Source organism: Scyliorhinus canicula, chromosome 5 (assembly GCF_902713615.1).
Source record: "Scyliorhinus canicula chromosome 5, sScyCan1.1, whole genome shotgun sequence".
NCBI classification, from domain to species: domain Eukaryota; kingdom Metazoa; phylum Chordata; class Chondrichthyes; order Carcharhiniformes; family Scyliorhinidae; genus Scyliorhinus; species Scyliorhinus canicula.
In genome coordinates, this window is record NC_052150.1 from 142,897,423 (window position 1) to 142,918,963 (window position 21,541).

The following is a 21,541-nucleotide window of genomic DNA, read 5'->3' on the forward strand; positions in this document are numbered from 1 at the left end:
TGGATTGGCCACACTAAATTGCCCCTTAATTGGAAAAAAAATGTATCTGGCTACTCTAAAATTATTTAAAACATTTTTTTAATGGATACCTTGCTGATCATTGATGCACAATTCTTGATTGGACACAGAAGGACCCAGTCTTGGTGAAGTTAAATGTCATCTTACATGGGGATCAGCATGGGAAACTACCCAAGGTGCTGCCTGTTTTGAGACCAGGCAGCAAGAGCTCAGCTTGGAGGACCGCAACCTCCAGTGGGAGATTGAGTTGTGATTCCAAGTTGAGGCAAACAGGCCATACTTCTAGATCCACACAAAATGGTCACCCACGGTCGTCGAAGATGAAAATGCTAGCTAGGAGCCAAATATGGTGGCCAGGCCGGGATGGTGACATTGAGCAGCTGGTCCAACAGTGCACCATGTGCCATAAGCCCCTGCCATTCACACCCCTCCACCCATGGGAATGGCCGGGCTGGCCTTGAGAGTGCCCTTTTGCCAGACCTTTTTGAGGCTCAATATTCTTGCTGATAGTGGGCGCCCTTTCCAAATTAATAGACATGCATAGAATGTCACCCACTACTTTAAAGGCCACCATTGAGAAGCTACGGTTCTCATTCAATACCCATGGCATCTCAAAGATATTAGTCACTGATGATGGCCCCTGTTCAGTAGTGAGGAGTTTACACGCTTCATGAAGTCAAACTGGGATGAAGCTCAGATTTTGTGGTCAAAATCTGAAGAGTAGTATTCTGATGGGAAGATGTTCAGCCACTTGACGTTTCCATTCATGTTTTTATGAATGGAAACGGCAAGTGGCTGAACGACGCTAGTAAAGCCAGCTGGAAAGCTGTTCGAATCGCGAACAGCTTTCACAGCAGAATCCACTCTTCCCATCTTTCCATCAGAATACTACTCTTCAGATTTGACCACAGCATTCTGATGGGAAGATGTTCAGCCACTTGACGTTTCCATTCATGTTTTTATGAATGGAAACGGCAAGTGGCTGAACGACGCTAGTAAAGCCAGCTGGATGCTATGTGACTTATCTTGACCAGCATTTCACACCCGCGATTTTTGTACCTCGCGTATCATGCGACCCCCGAAATTTAGGCTTCAAATTAGGTGCTCAAAAGTCGCATGTTACGCGAGTATATACGGTATGTATTAAACCTGCACGATGTGTGTCCAGGCAGGCCCACATAATGCATACCACATATAGCAGTCCTGTCTCTGATATTGTCATGTAGATTCTGCTAGTGTCATGCCTATTAGTGTATTTATTTCAACAGATATTTAACTCCGATTCAATTTATTAAATTAATTTCTTGATTATTGCTGAAAAGAGAGATTCGTTGCTGAAGCTTTTCGCCTTGCACTCATCAGGACGAATGTAGTAATGTCAAATTTCAAGCTTATCCCAACAATATACAACATGAGAAACGGGTGCTGTTTGGTTGGTTAGTAAATTGAATGATTGACACTTACTTTGCAATGGAGATCTAGAGATACACTAAGCTAATGTGTAATTCAAGAAAAGCGCACGGTTTTAACGCATTCCTTTTGCTTGCAGAGACTTGGACCCTATGTATGAATATATGTGGCTTCAAGTGAATGAAAATAAGCCACATTTCAAGCTTGACCGATTATCTTAGATTTGTGGTTAGTGTAGTTATTAGCCATGGTGGAGGCCATGGTGGCAGCAGAGGAAAAAGAGTGCCCCCACGGCACAGGCACGCCTGCCGATCGGTGGGGCCCGATCGCGGGCCAGGCCACCGTGGGGGCACCCCCTGGGGCCCGCTCGTGCCGCCTGCTCCCGCCGGTACAGAGATGGTTTAAGCCACGTCGGCGGGAGAGGCCTGACAGCAGCGGGACTTCGGTCCATCGCGGGCCGGAGAATCACCGTGGGGGGGGCGATACCCGCCCCCGCCGATTCCCTGGTGGCGGAGAATTCCGGCGGGGGCGGGATTTACGCCGGCCCCAGGCGATTCCCTGACCCTACGGGGGTCGGAGAATTCCACCCATGATATTTATTCCATCAGCCAACCGTTGGGATGTATAACCGTACGTATCTGGCATTACACAATTGGTGAAATTCCGTGTTTCTCAATGGTAGGATAGGCAAAACATTTTTATGGACTGATGCCAGTGTCCCGCTAGTGAAAAATACCACTTGTGTCACCGGTGAAAGATGAAGGTTTTCAGCTACATGTCTCTCTTTTCAGCAAAATTGTAATCATTTTCTATTAACTCAGTCTAATTAATTTTTTTCCTGATCTGTCCTGAAAGGCTTCGTCTTATCCCTTGAAGTATTGTATAGTAAAAGCTGTAAATTAAGAGCTCAGCTCAGATGAATCTTGTTTTAAATCATAGCTCTTCCTTGCCACTATCATTCCACATCTGTTTGTTTTGTTTTTGGTAGGTAGCAGAAAATAATCTAGTAATTTATTATTAATAAATTTTATGAGAAAAAAAGCTTTGAGAAAGAGGGGCAGCTGACCTGCCTGCTAAAAATTCTAAGTGGTAGTGCCAATGTAGGTAAAAGTTTGTCTGATTTTTGTTCGGTTTAGCCTTCCTATTCTGAACTGTATTTTGGTATTGATTAGCTGTATTACAAACTTCTCGAGGAATTCTTGGTGCTGAATTTGTTTTTTATGCAGCTTTTCATGCTACTCCTAATACGTACAAACGCAAAACCCCTGAAACCAGAGCGGAGACAGAACAATGTGGACCAGACTGCTGTTTGTTTCTGGTAGGAGACTTTTCCACCCCAATCAGTATTATAGTAGTCCCCCTTTATAACGCGGGTGTTGGGGTCCAAGACAGCCACCCACGTTGCATCCGAGCCGCGGATATCCACGATGGGGGTTTTAAATTTATTTAAAAATCTATACTAGGGATTCCCATTTTGAGTCTACGGGGGGCGGGGGGAGAGGTCAGACCCCCGTAGTCTCACAATGGGAAGCGCTAGCATAGATTTTTAAATAAATTTAAAACCCCCATCGTGGATCTAATTAAAACAAGCACTGCTGCATTTTTAGCAACTTAAAAGTTGGATTGGAGGGAGAGAGCAGCCGGCAGTGTCAATTTCAGTGGCCGGCTCACTTTGATCCGGAGAGGGAAGCTGCTCTCTCAATGAAACAATCAGCCGGCCGCTGAAGTTGACACTGCCGGCTGCTCTCTCCCTCCAATCAGAAAGATTAAAACTTAAAGTTGGATTGGAGGGAGAGAGCAGCTGGCAGTGTCAATTTCAGCGGCCGGCTGATTGTTTCAGTGAGAGAGCAGCTTCCCTCTCCGGATCAAAGTGAGCCGGCCGCTGAAATTGACACTGCCGGCTGCTCTCTCCCTCCAATCAGCCGCCAGTGTCAATTTCAGCGGCCGGCTCACTTTGATCCGGAGAGGGAAGCTGACAGTTGGGGTCCATAAGCCCCCCCGCCGTATATCGCGAACCGCGGTATTGCGGAGCGCGGTATAACGGGGGACTACTGTATATCTAAGTGAGCCCGCAGTTTGCAAGAGTCTAAGCTGAACCCATACATTTGGGATATAATGCTCAAGGCTCAAAACTCTGTATTCTTTTAACTATTTATTATACCCCTGATGACATACAAATATCATGCTCCCATGAATTTCAGTCAATAGTCAATACTCAAAAATGCTATTTCCTTTCAATTTCAATTTTCAAACACTTCCTGACGCACTCGAGGGAGTATCTTCCGATCAGTGTGAATGATCAATTCTGCCCATGGTTATCCAAGCAAGTCGCACCTTTGTCCGTAAATACTTCTAGAATCCAAAGATCACATCGATGACAATCATAGAATCCCTACAGTATCCCTAAAGTACATAGGGAGGTCATTCGGCCCATCAAGTCTGCACCAGGCCTCTGAATGAACATCCTATCTGGGCCCACTCCTCGCCCTATCCCCATCTAACTGTTGGACACTAAGGGGTAATTTTAGTATGACCAATCCACCTAACTTGCACATCCTTGGACTGCGGGAGGAAATCGGAGTGCCCAAGAAAACCTACGCAGGCAGTGGAAGATGTGTAAACTCCACACAGTCACCCACGGAATTGAATCCAGGTACCTGGTGCTGTGAGGCGCAGTGTGCCACTATGTTGCCTGAATTGATGCAAACCATAAGACACGGGAGCAGAATTAGGCCACTTGGCCCATCGAGTCTGCTCCGTCATTCAACCGTGGCTGATATTTCCTCATCCCCATTCTTCTGCCTTCTCCCCATAAACCCCTGATCCCCTTATTAATCAAGATTAAACCCTGCCCCCCAGCCCCTTAATTGATTTAACAGGCTAAATATTGTATGATTCCAATGTATGAACATATAAAAGGTGTTTCAACAAGGAACCTCCAGATTTTATCATCGTTTACAAATTAGTGCATTGTTTTGCCCTCAAGCGGTATTGGAAACTAGGATTTCCAAGGGATGGGGTGCTGACCCAGATAGAATGGAACTTCAGCCGTTAAAACAAATTTAAGTCTATGGCGCTGAGGACCCGAGTTCGATCCCGGCCCCGGGTAATAGTCTATGTGGAGATAGCACATTTTCCCCGTGTCTGCATGGGTTTCACCCCCACAATCCAAAGATGTGGATTGCTCATGCTAAATTGCACCTTAATTGGAAACAAAAATGATTGGGTACTCTAAATAAAAGTACTATTTACAGGAATTCATTGGCCAAGATGTCACTTAAATCTGGACAAACACATACCATTGTAGTGACCTTATATCAGCTATCTCCTGGTTAACATAGTCCATGAAGTCTCTTCACTGTGTGTGTGTCCCTTTGAATAATTTTATTTCTACTCCAAGCTTGCTTTTTGTAAAACTAGTTGAAAGTCTGTTGGTTCCTGGGATATGCAACTTGGCCTATTTCTAACGGCTGTCTGTTTACCTTTACAGTGTGGTATGTTTAATGTTGGCTCCCCTCAAGTTAAATGCTTTCTTGCCGAAGGACTGGCTGTGGCATCTTATAATATTTTAATATTGAAGCAAATTATATTTTTTAAAGTTAACTTCAAAACTTGTATCTCCATAATGATAAGATAAATGTTTGGCTACTATAGAGGACTGCCTTGAAAGTTCTCTGCCTGGACTATGTTTTTAACCAATGTCTGTTGCAATGGCCTAATTGAAAAAAAAACTTTATGGATGAATGTGATCAAAGCAAAACCATTTGTAAAAGGAATTGATTAATCTAACCCCCTGTTAGTTAGAGTGTTGTATCTTTTTCTGTTTGCGAAACATCTTGAGGTGTTTTTTATCTTTTAAAGGAACAAAGGTTAATAAAATAATTTGTTAGTGCATTTCTGATCCTCAGTGACACAAACAAATCAGCCTCAATCTGTGTTATGCTTACATTGTTTTAGGATGGAGCAAAGGATTTTGCAGTGGCTTTGACAGCTGAGCGAATAAAAACACCACCTAAGCGTCCAGGTGGACGTCGTAGAGGACGACATCCAAATAGCTCAAGTCGACCCAGTACACCAACAATAAACCAATCTGAGGCTAAAGATACAGACAGTGACCGAGAGGCTGGGACAGACACTGCAGGCGAGATAAATGACAAAGATGAAGAGGACAAAAAGGATGATACCACAAGTTCTTCTGGTAAGAAAAGGAACTATTTGTCAATTGTATAGAAAACATTTTTTTTGGGTGGGCCTAGTTAAGCATTAGGAAAGAGAAAAGGTGATTAAATATGCCAGAAATTAAAAATTTTGAGCTAAATTAGATTTTTATTTTTGCAGCATGGTTGCAAGGCGATTGCAATCTAGTAAAACTGGAGTCAATGGGAATCAGGAGGAAAACTCACCACTGGTTGGAATTTTACCTGGCCACCTGGCACACAGGTTGTGGTGGTTGGAGGCCAATCATTACAGCTCCAGGATATCACTGCAGGAGTTCCTCATAGTGTCCTAGGCCCCACCATTTCAGCTACTTTAACAATGACCTTCCTTCCATCGTAAAGTCAGAAGTGGGGATGTTTGCAAGCAATTCCTCAGATACTGAAGCAGCCTATGTCCAAATGCAGCAAGACTTGGACAATATCCAGGCTTGGGCTGACAAGTGGCAAGTAACATTCATGCCACAAGTGCCAGGCAATAAACATCTCCACCAAGAGAGGATCTAACCATTGCCCCATGACATTACGCTCGTTGCGGGCACCGTTGGGCCTTGCTGCTCGCGGCCTACAATTATCCTTTCCAGCACTGGCTTGCCATGCAAATTGCCAATGTGGATGTATTAAACCACCTGCAAAGAGCATGCCACCGCCACCAGTACCCCATAGGATTATACTGGCTTTGAACTTCCTGGACACTCTGCCAGTGTCTGCCGCACATATCTGAAACTATATCCAAAAAGACCCATCCTCTTAAAGGTAAAAAGAATGATACAGACTAGGTGGCACTCCAAGAAATATGCGCAAGTAAGTTCCTACTTCACCCGCCAGGACGAGTTGTTCTGTGAGGATGACGTGATTCTATGGGGATCACGGGTGCAGCAGGGTTTGCTGCAGTCCACCACTCTTCATCCTTGGGAATGACCAGGTTGCTCGTGAACCCGTCCGCCTTGACTTTGCAGACCCTTTTATGGGCAAGATGTTTTTAGTCTTGATTCAAGAGGTGGGGACCACTACCTTGGCGGCCACGTTAGATGTCTTGTGCAGAGTGTTTGCCATTCGTGGACTTCCTGAATCCATCTTATTGGACAATGTCACCCCTCTTGCTGGTGATGATTTCCAGGTTTTTGCACAAGCAAATGGCATACGACTCATGAGGACAGCCCCATATCACCCAGCATCTAACAGATTGGTTGAGAGGGCTGTTCAGATCTTCGAGAATGTCATGAGAAAGCAATCTGATAAAGTACTTGACCAGTGGTTGGCTAATTATTTGTTGCTATGGAACTCAACCCCTCACTCCACCACGGGGGTCACAGCGGCTGAGCCTCTCATGGACTGTCAGTTGAGAACCCAGTTGATTCTTGTGTTTCCAAATTTGGCAGGGAGGGTGGTGGCATGTCATGCCTCCCAGAAGGGTAGGTGGTCAGGAAAGAACGGTGACAGGTTGTTCTGGGTCAGCGACCTGGTTTTGGCCTGTACTTTCACTTCAGCTCCGCCTTGATTAGTGGGATTGGTTTGTGGCCCAGCCAGGGCTGGTGTCGTATGTGGTAAACTTCAATGGGAAGACCATCCGAAAGCACGTCAGCCACCTGAGAACCTTAGTTAGGCCACACTTGGAGTATAGTGTTCAATTCTGGTCGTCACACTAACAGAACGATGTGGAGGCTTTAGAGAGGGTGCAGAAGAGATTTACCAGGATGTTGCCTGGTATGGAGGGCATTAGCTCTGAGGAAAGGTTGAATAAACTTGGTTTGTTCTCTCTGGAGCGAAGGAGGTTGAGGGGTGACCTGATAGAGGTCTACAAAATTATGAGGCGCATAGACAGATTGGATAGTCAGAGACTTTTTCCCAGGATAGAGGGGTCAATTACTAGAGGGCATAGGTTTGAGGTGCGCGGGGCAAGGTTTAGAGGAGATGTACGAGGCAAGTTTTTTTTTTTTACACAGGGTAGTGGGTGCCTGGAACTCGCTGCCAGAGGATGTGGTGGAAGCAGGGACTATAGTGACATTTAAGGGGCATCTTGACAAATACATGAATAGGATGGGAATTGAGGGATAAACTAATGTGGCAGGGGGGTGGGAACCAATGCTGGAAGTTGGAAGGTAGTAAAACAGGGACAGAAACAAAAGGAAGTAAGGGGAAAACTGCAAGGCAGAGAAGACATAGTCAGAAATCCATAAGGGCGACAGTACAAGGTACAGTGACTGAGGGGAGCACAGTGAATAGGCCCAGTAATAACAAAAGGAATAAAACTGGAGATGTTAAGATTCAAAACAGAGGTAAAAAAACCAACATAAGTGTACTTTACCTGAATGCTCGTAGTATTCGGAATAAAGTAAATGAGTTGGTGGCACAAATCATCGTAAATGACTATAATTTAGTGGCCATTACTGAAACATGGTTAAAGGATGGTCACGACTGGGAGTTAAATATCCGAGGGTATCAAACTATTCGGAAGGACAGAGTGGATGGTAAGGGAGGTGGTGTTGCTCTGTTATTTAAGGATGACATCCGGGCAATAGTAAGGGATGACATCGGTGCTATGGAGGATAAGGTTGAATCCATTTGGGTGGAAATCAGGAATAGTAAGGCGAAAAAGTCACTGATAGGAGTAGTCTATCGGCCACCAAATAGTAACGTGATGGTGGGGCAGGCAATAAACAAAGAAATAACTGATGCATGTAGAAATGGTACAGCAGTTATCATGGGGGATTTTAATCTACATGTCGATTGGTTTAACCAGGTCGGTCAAGGCAACTGTGAGGAGGAGTTTATAGAATGTATCCGCGATAGTTTCCTAGAACAGTATGTAATGGAACCTACGAGGGAACAAGTGGTCCTAGATCTTGTCCTGTGTAATGAGACAGGATTGATTCATGATCTCATAGTTAGGGATCCTCTCGGAAGGAGCGATCACAATATGGTGGAATTTAAAATACAGATGGAGGGTGAGAAAGTAAAATCAAATACTAGTGTTTTGTGTTTAAACAAAGGAGATTACAAGGGGATGAGAGAAGAACTAGCTAAGGTAGACTGGGAGCTAAGACTTTATGATGGAACAGTTGAGGAACAGTGGAGAACCTTCCAAGCGATTTTTCACAGTGCTCAGCAAAGGTTTATACCAACAAAAAGGAAGGACGGAAGAAAGAGGGAAAATCGACCGTGGATATCTAAGGAAATAAGGGAGAGTATCAAATTGAAGGAAAAAGCATATAAAGTGGCAAAGATTGCTGGGAGATTAGAGGACTGGGAAATCTTTAGGGGGCAACAGAAAGCTACTAAAAAAGCTATAAAGAAGAGTAAGATAGAGTATGAGAGTAAACTTGCTCAGAATATAAAAACAGACAGTAAAAGTTTTTACAAATATATAAGACAAAAAAGAGTGGCTAAGGTAAATATTGGTCCTTTAGAGGATGAGAAGGGAGTTTTAATAATGGGAAATGAGGAAATGGCTGAGGAACTGAACAGGTGTTTTGGGTCGGTCTTCACAGTGGAAGACATAAATAACATGCCAGCGACTGATAGAAATGAGGCTATGACGGGTGAGGACCTTGAGAGGATTGTTATCACTAAGGAGGGAGTGATGGGCAAGCTAATGGGGCTAAAGGTAGACAAGTCTCCTGGCCCTGATGGAATGCATCCCAGAGTGCTAAAAGAGATGGCTAGGGAAATTGCAGATGCACTAGTGATAATTTACCAAAATTCACTAGACTCTGGGGTGGTCCCGGTGGATTGGAAATTAGCAAACGTGACGCCACTGTTTAAAAAAGGAGGTAGGCAGAAAGCAGGAAATTATAGGCCAATGAGTTTAACTTCGGTAATAGGGAAGATGCTGGAATCTATCATCAAGGAAGAAATTGCGAGGCATCTGGATAGAAATTGTCCCATTGGGCAGACGCAGCATGGGTTCGTAAAAGGCAGGTCATGCCTAACTAATTTAGTGGAATTTTTTGAGGACATTACCAGTGCAGTAGATAACGGGGAGCCAATGGATGTGGTATATCTGGATTTCCAGAAAGCCTTTGACAAGGTGCCAGACAAAAGGTTGCTGCATAAGATAAAGATGCATGGTATTAAGGGTAAAGTAGTAGCATGGATAGAGGATTGGTTAATTAATAGAAAGCAAAGAGTTGGGATAAATGGGTGTTTCTCTGGTTGGCAATCAGTAGCTAGTGGTGTCCCTCAGGGATCCGTGTTGGGCCCACAATTGTTCACAATTTACATTGATGATTTGGAGTTGGGGACCAAGGGCAATGTGTCCAAGTTTGCAGATGACACTAAGATGAGTGGTAAAGCGAAAAGTGCAGAGGATACTGGAAGTCTGCAGAGGGATTTGGATAGGTTAAGTGAATGGGCTCGGGTCTGGCAGATGGAATACAATGTTGACAAATGTGAGGTTATCCATTTTGGTAGGAATAACAGCAAACGGGATTATTATTTAAACGATAAAATATTAAAGCATGCCGCTGTTCAGAGAGACTTGGGTGTGCTAGTGCATGAGTCACAGAAGGTTGGTTTACAGGTGCAACAGGTGATTAAGAAGGCAAATGGAATTTTGTCCTTCATTGCTAGAGGGATGGAGTTTAAGACTAGGGAGGTTATGTTGCAATTGTATAAGGTGTTAGTGCGGCCACACCTGGAGTATTGTGTTCAGTTTTGGTCTCCTTACTTGAGAAAGGACGTACTGGCGCTGGAGGGTGTGCAGAGGAGATTCACTAGGTTAATAAGACCATAAGACCATAAGACATAGGAGTGGAAGTAAGGCCATTCGGCCCATCGAGTCCACTCCGCCATTCAATCATGGCTGATGGGCATTTCAACTCCACCTCCCAGCATTCTCCCCATAGCCCTTAATTCCTCGCGACATCAAGAATTTATCTATCTCTGCCTTGAAGCCATTTAGCGTCCCGGCCTCCACTGCACTCTGCGGCAATGAATTCCACAGGCCCACCACTCTCTGGCTGAAGAAATGTCTCCGCATTTCTGTTTTGAATTTACCCCCTCTAATTCTAAGGCTGTGCCCACGGGTCCTCGACTCCTCGCCTAACGGAAACAGTTTCTTTGCGTCCATCCTTTCTAAGCCATGTATTATCTTGTAAGTTTCTATTAGATCTCCCCTTAACCTTCTGAACTCCAATGAATACAATCCCAGGAACGCCAGCCGTTCCTCATATGCTAGACCCGCCATTCCAGGGATCATCCGTGTGAATCTCCGCTGGACACGCTCCAGTGCCAGTATGTCCTTCCTGAGATGTGGGGCCCAAAACTGGACACAGTACTCCAAATGGGGCCTAACCAGAGCCTTATAAAGGCTCAGTAGCACATCGCTGCTTTTATATTCCAACCCTCTTGAGATAAATGACAACATAGCATTCGCTTTCTTAATCACGGATTCAACCTGCATGTTTACCTTTAGGGAATCCTCGACTAGCACTCCCAGATCCCTTTGTACTTTGGCATTATGAATTTTCTCACCGTTTAGAAAGTAGTCTATGCTTGGATTCTTTTTTCCAAAGTGCAAGACCTCACATTTTCTCACGTTGAAATGCATCAGCCATTTCCTGCACCACTCTCCCAAACTGTCTAGATTCTTCTGCAGCCTCCCCACTTCCTCAGCACTACCTGCCTGACCACCTAACTTCGTATCATCAGCAAACTTCGCTAGAATGCCCCCAGTCCCTTCATCCAGATCATTAATATATATGGTGAACAGCTGCGGCCCCAACACTGAACCCTGTGGGACACCGCTGGTCACCGGCTGCCATTCCGAAAAAGAACCTTTTATCCCAACTCTCTGCCTTCTGTCAGACAGCCAATTCTCAACCCATGCCAGTAGCTCACCTCGAACACCATGGGCCCTCACCTTACTCAGCAGCCTCCTGTGTGGCACCTTATCAAAGGCCTTTTGGAAATCCAGATAGACCACATCCACTGGGTTTCCCTGGTCTAACCTACTTGTCACCTCCTCAAAGAATTCTAACAGGTTCGTCAGGCACGACCTCCCCTTACTAAATCCATGTTGACTTGTTCTAATCCGACCCTGCTCTTCCAAGAAATTAGAAATCTCATCCTTAACGATCGATTCTAGAATTTTACCAACAACCGAGGTTAGGCTAATTGGCCTATAATTTTCCATCTTTTGTCTTGATCCTTTATTGAACAAGGGGGTTACAACAGCGATCTTCCAATCGTCCGGGACTTTCCCTGACTCCAGTGATTTTTGAAAGATCTCAACCAACGCTTCCGCTATTTCTTCAGCCACCTCCCTCAGAACTCTAGGATGTAGCCCATCGGGGCCAGGAGATTTGTCAATTTTAAGACCTTTTAGCTTTTTTAGCACCATCTCTTTTGTAATGGCAACCATACTCAACTCAGCCCCCTGACCCTTTATAATTTTTGGGATATTACTAACGTCTTCCACTGTGAAGACAGACGCAAAGTACTTATTAAGTTCTCCAGCCATTTCCTCATCTCCCATCACTAGCCTTCCAGAATCAGTTTGAATTGGCCCAATGTCTACTTTGGCCTGACGTTTGTTTCTTATGTATTGAAAGAAACTTTTACTATCATTTCTTATATTACTGGCTAGCCTGCCTTCATATTTGATCCTCTCCTTCCTTATTTGTCTCTTTGTTAACCTCTGTTTGTTTTTGTAGCCTTCCCAATCTTCTGATTTCCCGGTGCTTTTGGCCACTTTATAGGATCTCTCTTTTTCTTTGATACATTTCCTGACCTCCTTTGTCAGCCATGGCTGTCTAATCCCTCCCTGGATAATCTTTCTTTTCTTGGGGATGAACCTCTGTACAGTGTCCTCAATTATGCATACAAACTCCTGCCATTTTTGCTCTACTGTCTTCCCTGCTAGGGTCTGCTTCCAGTTGATTTTCACCAGTTCCTCTCTCATGCCCTCGTAATTACCTTTATTTAACTGTAACACCATTACATCCGATTTTGCCTTCTCTCTTTCAAACTGCAGACTGAACTCAACCATATTATGATCGCTGCTTCCTAAGTGTTCCCTTACTTTAAGATCTTTAATAAAGTCTGGTTCATTACATAGCACTAGGTCCAGAATAGCCTGCTCCCTTGTGGGCTCCATGACAAGCTGTTCCAAAAAGCCATCTTGTAAGCATTCCATGAATTCCTTTTCTTTGGATCCACTGGCTACATTATTTACCCAATCCACCTGCATATTGAAGTCCCCCATGATCACTGTGACCTTGCCTTTCTGACATGCCTTTTCTATTTCCCGGTACATGTTGCGCCCCTGGTCCTGACCACTGTTAGGCGGTCTGTACATAACTCCCATTATGGTTTTTTTGCCTTTGTGGTTCCTCAATTCTACCCACACAGACTCCACATCATCCGACCCTATGTCGTTTAGTGCCATAGATTTAATTTTGTTCTTAACTAACAAGGCAACCCCACCCCCTCGGCCCACCTCCCTGTCTTTTCGATAGGTTGTATATCCTTGGATGTTTAACTGCCAGTCCTGAACCCCCTGCAGCCATGTCTCTGTGATGCCTACCACATCATAATCATTCACGATGATCTGTGCCATTAGTTCATCTACTTTGTTACAAATGCTACGAGCATTCAGGTAAAGTGCCTTAATGTTAACTTTCTTATCAGTACAGATATTGGAAGTCCTAAGATGTCCAAAGTTATCCTTCCTTTTTGTTGCATTCCTAGTCTGCCTCAAGCTTAAATCCACCTGCCTACATGTTATCCTCCTGCGTATCTTGCCATTTAACTCCCTGCTCCCTGTCGCTTTCACTTTCCCTTCCCCCCAACTCAGAAGTTTAAAGTCCTACTGACCACCCTATTTATCCTCTTCGCTAGAACACTGGTTCCAGATCGGTTCAGGTGGAGACCGTCCCAACGGTACAGATCCCCCCGGTTCCAAAACTGATGCCAATGTCCCATGAAGTGGAATCCCTCTTTCCCACACCAATCCCGTAGCCACGTGTTTACTTCCCTAATTTTCCTATCCCTATGCCAATTGGCACGTGGCTCGGGCAGTAATCCAGAGATTATGACCCTTGAGGACCTGTACTTCAATTTTCTTCCTAGTGCTTGATAGTCCCCGAACAGGTCCTCCACCCTAGCTTTACCTATGTTGTTAGTCCCAACGTGGACCACAACAACTGGATCCTCCCCCTCCCGCTCCAGTATCCTTTCAAGCCGGTCAGAGATGTCCCGCACCCTGGCACCGGGCAGGCAACACACCATGCGAGACTCCCGATCCGGCTTGCATAGGATACTATCTGTCCCCCTAATTATAGAATCCCCTATAACAACTACTTGTCTTTTTACTCCCCCCTCTTGAATGGCCTTCTGCACCATGGTACCGTGGTCAGTTGGCTCATCCTGTCCAGAGCCCCTTTCCTCATCCATACAGGGAGCAAGAGTCTCATACCTGTTGGACAAGGTCAAGGGCTGAGGCTCCTGCACTCCTGAACTCAGGTTCCCTCTGCCTGCCTCACTTACAGTCACACTCTGATGTCCCTGATCAGTTACTGAATGTGAATTACTTAATCTCCCAGGTGTGACTGCCTCCTGAAACAAAGTGTCCAGGTAACTCTCCCCCTCCCGGATGTGCCGCAGTGTTTGAAGCTCAGACTCCAGATCATCAATTCTGAGCCGGAGATCTTCCAGCAACCAACACTTGCTGCAGATGTGGTCATTGCCATTCACAAGGGGAACAGCCAGCTCCCACATCATACAGCTACAGCACATCACCTGCCCAGCCATCTCTGATTAGTTAATTAATTTATTACTTTGTATAAATTTCAGTTAAAAAAACTTGGAGACCTCTGCTATAGTCTTTTCCAACCTAGTGCTGGTTAACAAATAAGAAAAAGAGAAATAATAATGTAATATGGCACTCACCTGCTCACCCCAATGGGTCTTATTATTAGGTTAGAGGAGGAGGGCGGGTGGGAGACACTACACGTGTAGTGTCTCGGGTTTCCTCTCCACCAGAATTTATTAACTAGGGAGGGGTAAACCTTCCCAGAAGTCCACGGGACAAACTTCCTGTTCCCTGCAAAGGTAAGTAATTTAAACTTACCACTCACCTCCCGATAGGCTCAGCCCCTGCCGGTATCCAATGGCTGGCTGCTGCAATTGAAATTGACAAATCTACTCACCAGCTGAAGTATCCCAGCTCCCGCCGAAATCCAACTGACTGCAACCCCTGCAAAGGTAAGTAATTTAAACTTACCACTCACCTCCCGATAGGCTCAGCCCCTGCCGGTATCCAATGGCTGGCTGCTGCAATTGAAATTGACAAATCTACTCACCAGCTGAAGTATCCCAGTTCCCGCCGAAATCCAACTGACTGCAACCCCAGCTGAAGTATCCCAGCTCCCGCCGAAATCCAACTGGATCCAACTAATCCCAGAGCTGAAGGGGTTGGATTATGAGGAGAGGTTGAGTAGACTGGGACTGTACTCATTGGAATTTAGAAGGATGAGGGGGGATCTTATAGAAACATTTAAAATTATGAAGGGAATAGATTCCCTTTCGGGCCGGAAAGTGGAGCTGAGTCCACAAAAGATCAGCCATGATCTAATTGAATGGCGGAGCAGGCTCGAGGGGCCAGATGGCCTACTCCTGCTCCTAGTTCTTATGTTCTTATGATACGGACCCCGGAAGTGCAGAAGATTTTAGTTTAGTCGGGCAGCATGGTAGGCGCAGGCTTGGTGGGTCGAAGGGCCTGTTCCTGTGCTGTACTTTTCTTTGTTCTTTGAGGAGTTGTCTAAGTCCCACCAGTATTGGGAACACCTTTGATGGACTCTTCGCATCCCTCCCACCCCCGTGGTCTCTTATATCATTTGTAACTTCTGTATATTGTTGGGGTAGTTGTAAGTAGATACTTGAAGGGGGCGATGTGGGACCACTGATCATGTGATCAGCTCTAGGCCAATTGTGTGGGAGCACATGAACCCCGGCCAATAGGGAGTTTGAATGGGGTTCTCTGAGCAGGACGGCAGTGTAGATTCTGGAGTTGAAGCATTTAGACTTGTTCTATTGTGTTCTGTGCCTGTTATTTTCGCGCCTTGCCTTTTATCAATACACCTCTTTGTTAACTACTGGAAGCCTCCAGTGTATGTCTTGAGCCACCACTCCCACCGTCAATATCCTGGGAGTTAACATTTACCAGAAAATGAACAGGACCAGCCATATAAATACTTTGGCTACAAAGGAGGCCAGAGGCTGGGAATTCTGCATTGAATAACTCTCCTCCCGAGTCCCTAAAGCCTGCCCATTATTGACAAGGCACTAGTCAGGCCTATGGTGGAATATTCTCCGCTTGCCTGGATGAACGTAGCTCTAAAAACACTTGCGGTTCAAAAATCTCAGGGCAAAGCACCCAGCTCGACCATCCATTCGCTGCTGTAAACATTCACTACTTCGATCACTAACACAGTGTGCATCATCTACAAGGTGCACTGCAGCTTCACTGCTTCATTCTCATCTGGCCTGAGTCAGGATGGTTGGGTTAGATGGGTGCATTACAATTTAAACACGCAAGTTGATATGATGTGGAAATTTGCAGCTGAATGCCACTCCAAGGAAGTTACAGGTCGTAATCTTATTGAATGAGAGAATGAACAGTAAAAAGTGAATCACAGAGAGCCTTTCTTCCCACCTCAATACATATGATGAAGATGCCCCTCACTTTTGACTTCGCTAAACATTGCTCGGCACAGCACACGCCTAACTGAAAGCTCTGTTAGACATTGCTATACCTCGACTCTTGCAGATCTTCAGGTGGTTGCTAGGAGCTTGAAATACAGTAGTCCCCCTTTATACCGTGCTCCGCAATACCGCGGTTCGCGATATACCGCGGGGGGCTTATGGACCCCAACTGTCAGTTGTGTCAATTTCAGCGGCCGGCTCACTTTGATCCGGAGAGGGAAGCTGCTCTCTCACTGAAACAATCAGCCGGCCGCTGAAATTGACACTGCCGGCTGATTGGAGGGAGAGAGCAGCCGGCAGTGTCAATTTCAGCGGCCGGCTCACTTTGATCCGGAGAGGGAAGCTGCTCTCTCACTGAAACAATCAGCCGGCCGCTGAAATTGACACTGCCGGCTGCTCTCTCCCTCCAATCAGTACCCCAGCAGCCCCAGCCTGCACCCCAGCAGCCACGGCCTGTACCCCAGTAGCCACAGCCTGAACCCCAGCAGCCACAGTACCCCAGAAGCCACAGCCTGTACCTCAGCAGCCACAGCCTGAAGCCCAGCAGCCACAGCCTGAAGCCCAGCAGCCACAGCCTGAAGCCCAGCAGCCACAGCCTGAAGCCCAGCAGCCACAGCCTGAAGCCCAGCAGCCACAGCCTGAAGCCCAGCAGCCACAGCCTGAAGCCCAGCAGCCACAGCCTGAAGCCCAGCAGCCACAGCCTGAAGCCCAGCAGCCACAGCCTGAAGCCCAGCAGCCACAGCCTGAAGCCCAGCAGCCACAGCCTGAAGCCCAGCAGCCACAGCCTGAAGCCCAGCAGCCACAGCCTGAAGCCCAGCAGCCACAGCCTGAAGCCCAGCAGCCACAGCCTGAAGCCCAGCAGCCACAGCCTGAAGCCCAGCAGCCACAGCCTGTAAGCCCAGCAGCCACAGCCTGTTACCCCAGCAGCCACAGCCTGTTACCCCAGCAGCCACAGCCTGTACCCCAGCAGCCACAGCCTGTACCCCAGCAGCCACAGCCTGTACCCCAGCAGCCACAGCCTGTACCCCAGCAGCCACAGCCTGAACCCCAACTACAGAGGGGAGGGGCGATGTGAGACCATGCTGGTCTTGCAGAGGCCCGTATGACCTCCTCCTGTGTTCTCTGCTCTCTCCCTCCAATCAGCCGGCAGTGTCAATTTCAGCGGCCGGCTCACTTTGATCCGGAGAGGGAAGCTGCTCTCTCACTGAAACAATCAGCCGGCCGCTGAAATTGACACTGCCGGCTGCTCTCTCCCTCCAATCAGAAACATTAAAACTTAAAAGTTGGATTGGAGGGAGAGAGCAGCCGGCAGTGTCAATTTCAGCGGCCGGCTGATTGTTTCAGTGAGAGAGCAGCTTCCCTCTCCGGATCAAAGCGAGCCGTCCGCTGAAATTGACACTGTTTTAATTAGATCCACGATGGGGGTTTTAAATTTATTTAAAAATCTATGCTAGCGCTTCCCATTATGAGTCTACGGGGGTCTGACCTCTCCCCCCGCCCCCCGTAGACTCTCAATGGGAAGCGCTAGCATAGATTTTTAAATAAATTTAAAACCCCCATCGTGGATATCCGCGGCTCGGTTGCAACGCGGGTGGCTGTCTTGGACCCCAACACCCGCGTTATAAAGGGGGACTACTGTACTCTACTTGTATACTAACCCCTAAACTAGAGATGACATCCAGTGTTCAACCTCTGGCATCAAAGAGGGCTACAGCCAATCAAAAGATGCTGTCCCATTAAAGGTTTATAACAACAGAGCTGTCTGTAAGATTACTTGCCTAAATTGAATGCCTAACTCCATAACAATATGAAGATGGCAAGGAACTACCAACATAGATCATACTGAATCTCAAAATTTAGAAAAAACAATCAAACAGCCGTTCCTCTGAATGGCAAGCCAATCTTTGACCGTGTCAAATTAAAGTATCAGAAGGTTAATATAGTGTGTGTTGACTTCCAACCGATGTTTGATAAAGTATTACATAACAGACTTGTCAGGAATACTGAAACCCATGGATTAAAAGGGGCAAAGGTAGTATAGATGCAAAATTGGTTGAGTGGCAGGACGTACTAGTAGTGAATGGTTGGTTTGCAGACTGGAGGAAGCTGTATATAGTGGGGTTCCACAGGGATCAGTATAGGACCACTGTTTTTTTTATGACTTGGGTTCTCAACCGTAAACTTGGAAGTGTGGGGCACGATTTCAAAATATGCATGGGAGAGAAAACCTGGAATTATTCTGAACTGTGGGGGGTAGTAAGAGAATGTAGACTGGTGAAAAGGGTGGACACATGGAAGTTGAAACTTGATAGAGAAGTATGAAGCGATGTATTTTGGTTGGAAGAATGAGAAAAAGCAAGGTAAACTAGAAGTACAATACTATAGCAAGAGCAGAGGGATCCAAGGGTACATGATCACAAATTGATGAAGGTGTTAGGACAGGCTGAGCAAGCTGCTAATAAGACATTCGGTATTCTGGTCTTTAGAAATAGAGACATGGAGTGCAAAAGCAAAGAAGCTATGCAGAACTTTTATCGAACACTGGTTTAGCCTCCACTGAAGTAGTGTTCAATTCTGGCGTTGTATTTGGGAAGGATACCAAGACATTGGAAAGAGTGCAGAAAGGATTTACTCAAATATTTCTGGAGATTGGAGACTTTAGCTACATGAATAGAGTGGCAAAGCTTGGGACTGTTCTTGGTGAAGAGAAAGGTGAGAGGAGATATGATAGAATCATGACAGGTCTGAATAAAACTTCCAATTTGTGGAACGGTCAAAAGGATACTGATTTTGGGTGAAATGTGCAGAATGTTTTTACAGTAGTTGGTTCGGATCTCAGAATGCATTGCCTGGGACTGTGGTGAAGGCTGCAATCTGGATTGGAAAAGGAAATTGAATAATTATCTAAAACGTTTGTAAGGAAAAGAAGGAGATGGGGAACTGGTAGAAGTGGGACTTGCTAAATAGCCCTCTCAGGGACCAAGCAAAACCCAGGTTAAGGCAAACAATGAGACGATAGATGGTGCATGACATGCAAGTAATTAAAATGGTGTTGCTGATATTTTTCTCACTGACCAACCACTGGCATCTCCATTTCTTCTTCTCCCCCCCCCCCCCACCCTGGTTTTCCTTAGGCTTTTGTTTTGATTAATGTCACTGTTTTATCTTAGTAGCAATCCCTTCCTCACTCAGTAACTACAGATAGGCTCGCAGGTCCATCTACACTGATTCTGGGTTTTCTCCTCACTGTAGAAATTTCCCAGGAATTGGGGAAGCTGATCACTCCAGATACATCAAGCCTAACTATTTATCACCACAATGAACTCTGTATTTCCTGAATATGTTGAAACTCAGGATTTTTAACAGGGCTGCCAATCTTTGACCATAGTGTAGTAACTCTAGGGAATCATATTTGAATAATGGCTCATGAGAAAAATAGCATTGCATATTCATTTAGAAATCATATTTATTCTGGTGCTATGTCTCGCCACTGGTTGCTCTTTTGGATCACACTTCAGTCCATATAAGCATTTTATTCTGGTATTTTGTTTTGCTGCCTTTTGGACTTTTAAAGAAAATCTTGTGATTATAGCAGTAATTATGCCACTTGTAACATTTATGTTTGAATAATAATGGCATTATATTCCCGGCTGGGTCACTGTCTGTGTGGAGTCTGCACGTCCTCCCCCTGTGTGCGTGGGTTTCCTCCGAGTGCTCCGGTTTCCTCCCACAGTCCAAAGATGTGCGGGTTAGGTGGATTGGCCATGCTAAATTGCCCGTAGTGTCCTAATAAAAGTAAGGTTAAGGGGGGGTTGTTGGGTTACGGTTATAGGGTGGGTACGTGGGTTTGAGTAGGGTGATCATGGCTCGGCACAACATTGAGGGCCGAAGGGCCTGTTCTGTGCTGTACTGTTCTATGTTCTATTCTAATTACCAGGGTGCCTGTTTTGGCAATGTGAACTGTGGTTGTGTCCAGAGAGTAATGCTCAGACTGAGTTCAAGCTTCTTGGATCGCCTTCTCGCCGGACTTCAAATGTGCACTCTAAACTTTCTAATTTTGTAATTAATATGTTCTGTTTCTACCATAATGATTATTAAGGCCCATGAAGCTTGTGCTGATCGTATCTACATTTGTCCACTTGTTGCATAGAAATTATGATGTGGAAATACACTATGTACCTCCTCAAAATAAGTAGCTTAATTAATTACAGCCTCAAATTTCATTTACTACATGTTCATCAGTAGAAGTAGATAAAAATTTTTGAGCATTTCTTTAACCGTTGCCTACCTTGCCTCAACATTTTAAATGGCTATTATGTATGTTTTTTTTCTCACCTTTCGTTCGATTGTGAGAGATGAACCTTTTGCTGATTATAAACTCTTATTTTATTCAGAGGCAAACTCCAGATGTCAAACCCCTGTGAAGATGAAACTGACATCTGACCTTTCGGATGTGGAGTGGAGTGGAGCTGAAGCCTCACTGTTCCGAGTTCTACATGGCACTTACTACAATAACTTCTGTGCTATTGCCAAGTTATTGGGAACAAAAACATGTAGACAGGTAAAAATCAATAATTTATTAAAAATGTAAATAAAACAAGATAAAATTATTCTGTGCATGTAAAATATTCCCACAGATGAATGAGGTCTGTAAAATGAAAAAGACAAATTCTATTTCTTGGTCTGAATATGATCCAATGTGTGCCTTGCAGAAATTTAACAGTTTCCACAATGTCTACAACAATTGATAATAGATCGGATTGTATTTTAAAATAGATTTAAACTGTATTGGAGTTTCATGTGTGAGGGCTGTACCCATGGGAAATAAACAAATTTACCGAACTACCCTGAATGAAGAAATTGCCAGACAAGACTTCACAATTTGTAACTTTAACATGAATCAACGGCAAATACAATTTGGTATGACCTATACACAAGAACTTGGAACAGGAGTAGGGCAGTCCCTCACCCTGTGATAGAATAGAAGAATAGAATCTCCACAGTGCAGAAGGAGGCCACTTGGGCTATCGCGTCTGCACCGAGCCTCTGAATGAGCACCCTACATAGGCCCACCCCCTGCAAACCCATAATCCCACCTGACCGTTGGACACCAAGGGGCAATTTAGCATGGCCAATCCTCCTAACCTGCACATCTTTGGACGGTTTTTGATTATTTTGTTTTTGACTTTAAA

The 21,541-nt window shown here is 45.3% G+C and overlaps 1 protein-coding gene across 4 annotated transcripts in view; it reads left to right on the plus strand.

The window, feature by feature from the left end:
* ezh2 (enhancer of zeste 2 polycomb repressive complex 2 subunit) overlaps positions 1-21,541 on the plus strand; it is a 126,408-nt gene that overhangs the window by 73,355 nt on the left and 31,512 nt on the right. For all 4 annotated transcript variants that reach the window (XR_005460723.1, XM_038797779.1, XM_038797781.1 and 1 more), the window contains 3 exons: positions 2,655-2,746; positions 5,386-5,626; positions 20,744-20,910. Coding sequence is in view for 3 of the 4 variants with exons in the window: in XM_038797779.1 (XP_038653707.1) it covers positions 2,655-2,746; positions 5,386-5,626; positions 20,744-20,910 (500 nt within the window). In the remaining variant the exon portion in view is untranslated. The remainder of the gene's footprint in view (positions 1-2,654; positions 2,747-5,385; positions 5,627-20,743; positions 20,911-21,541) is intronic.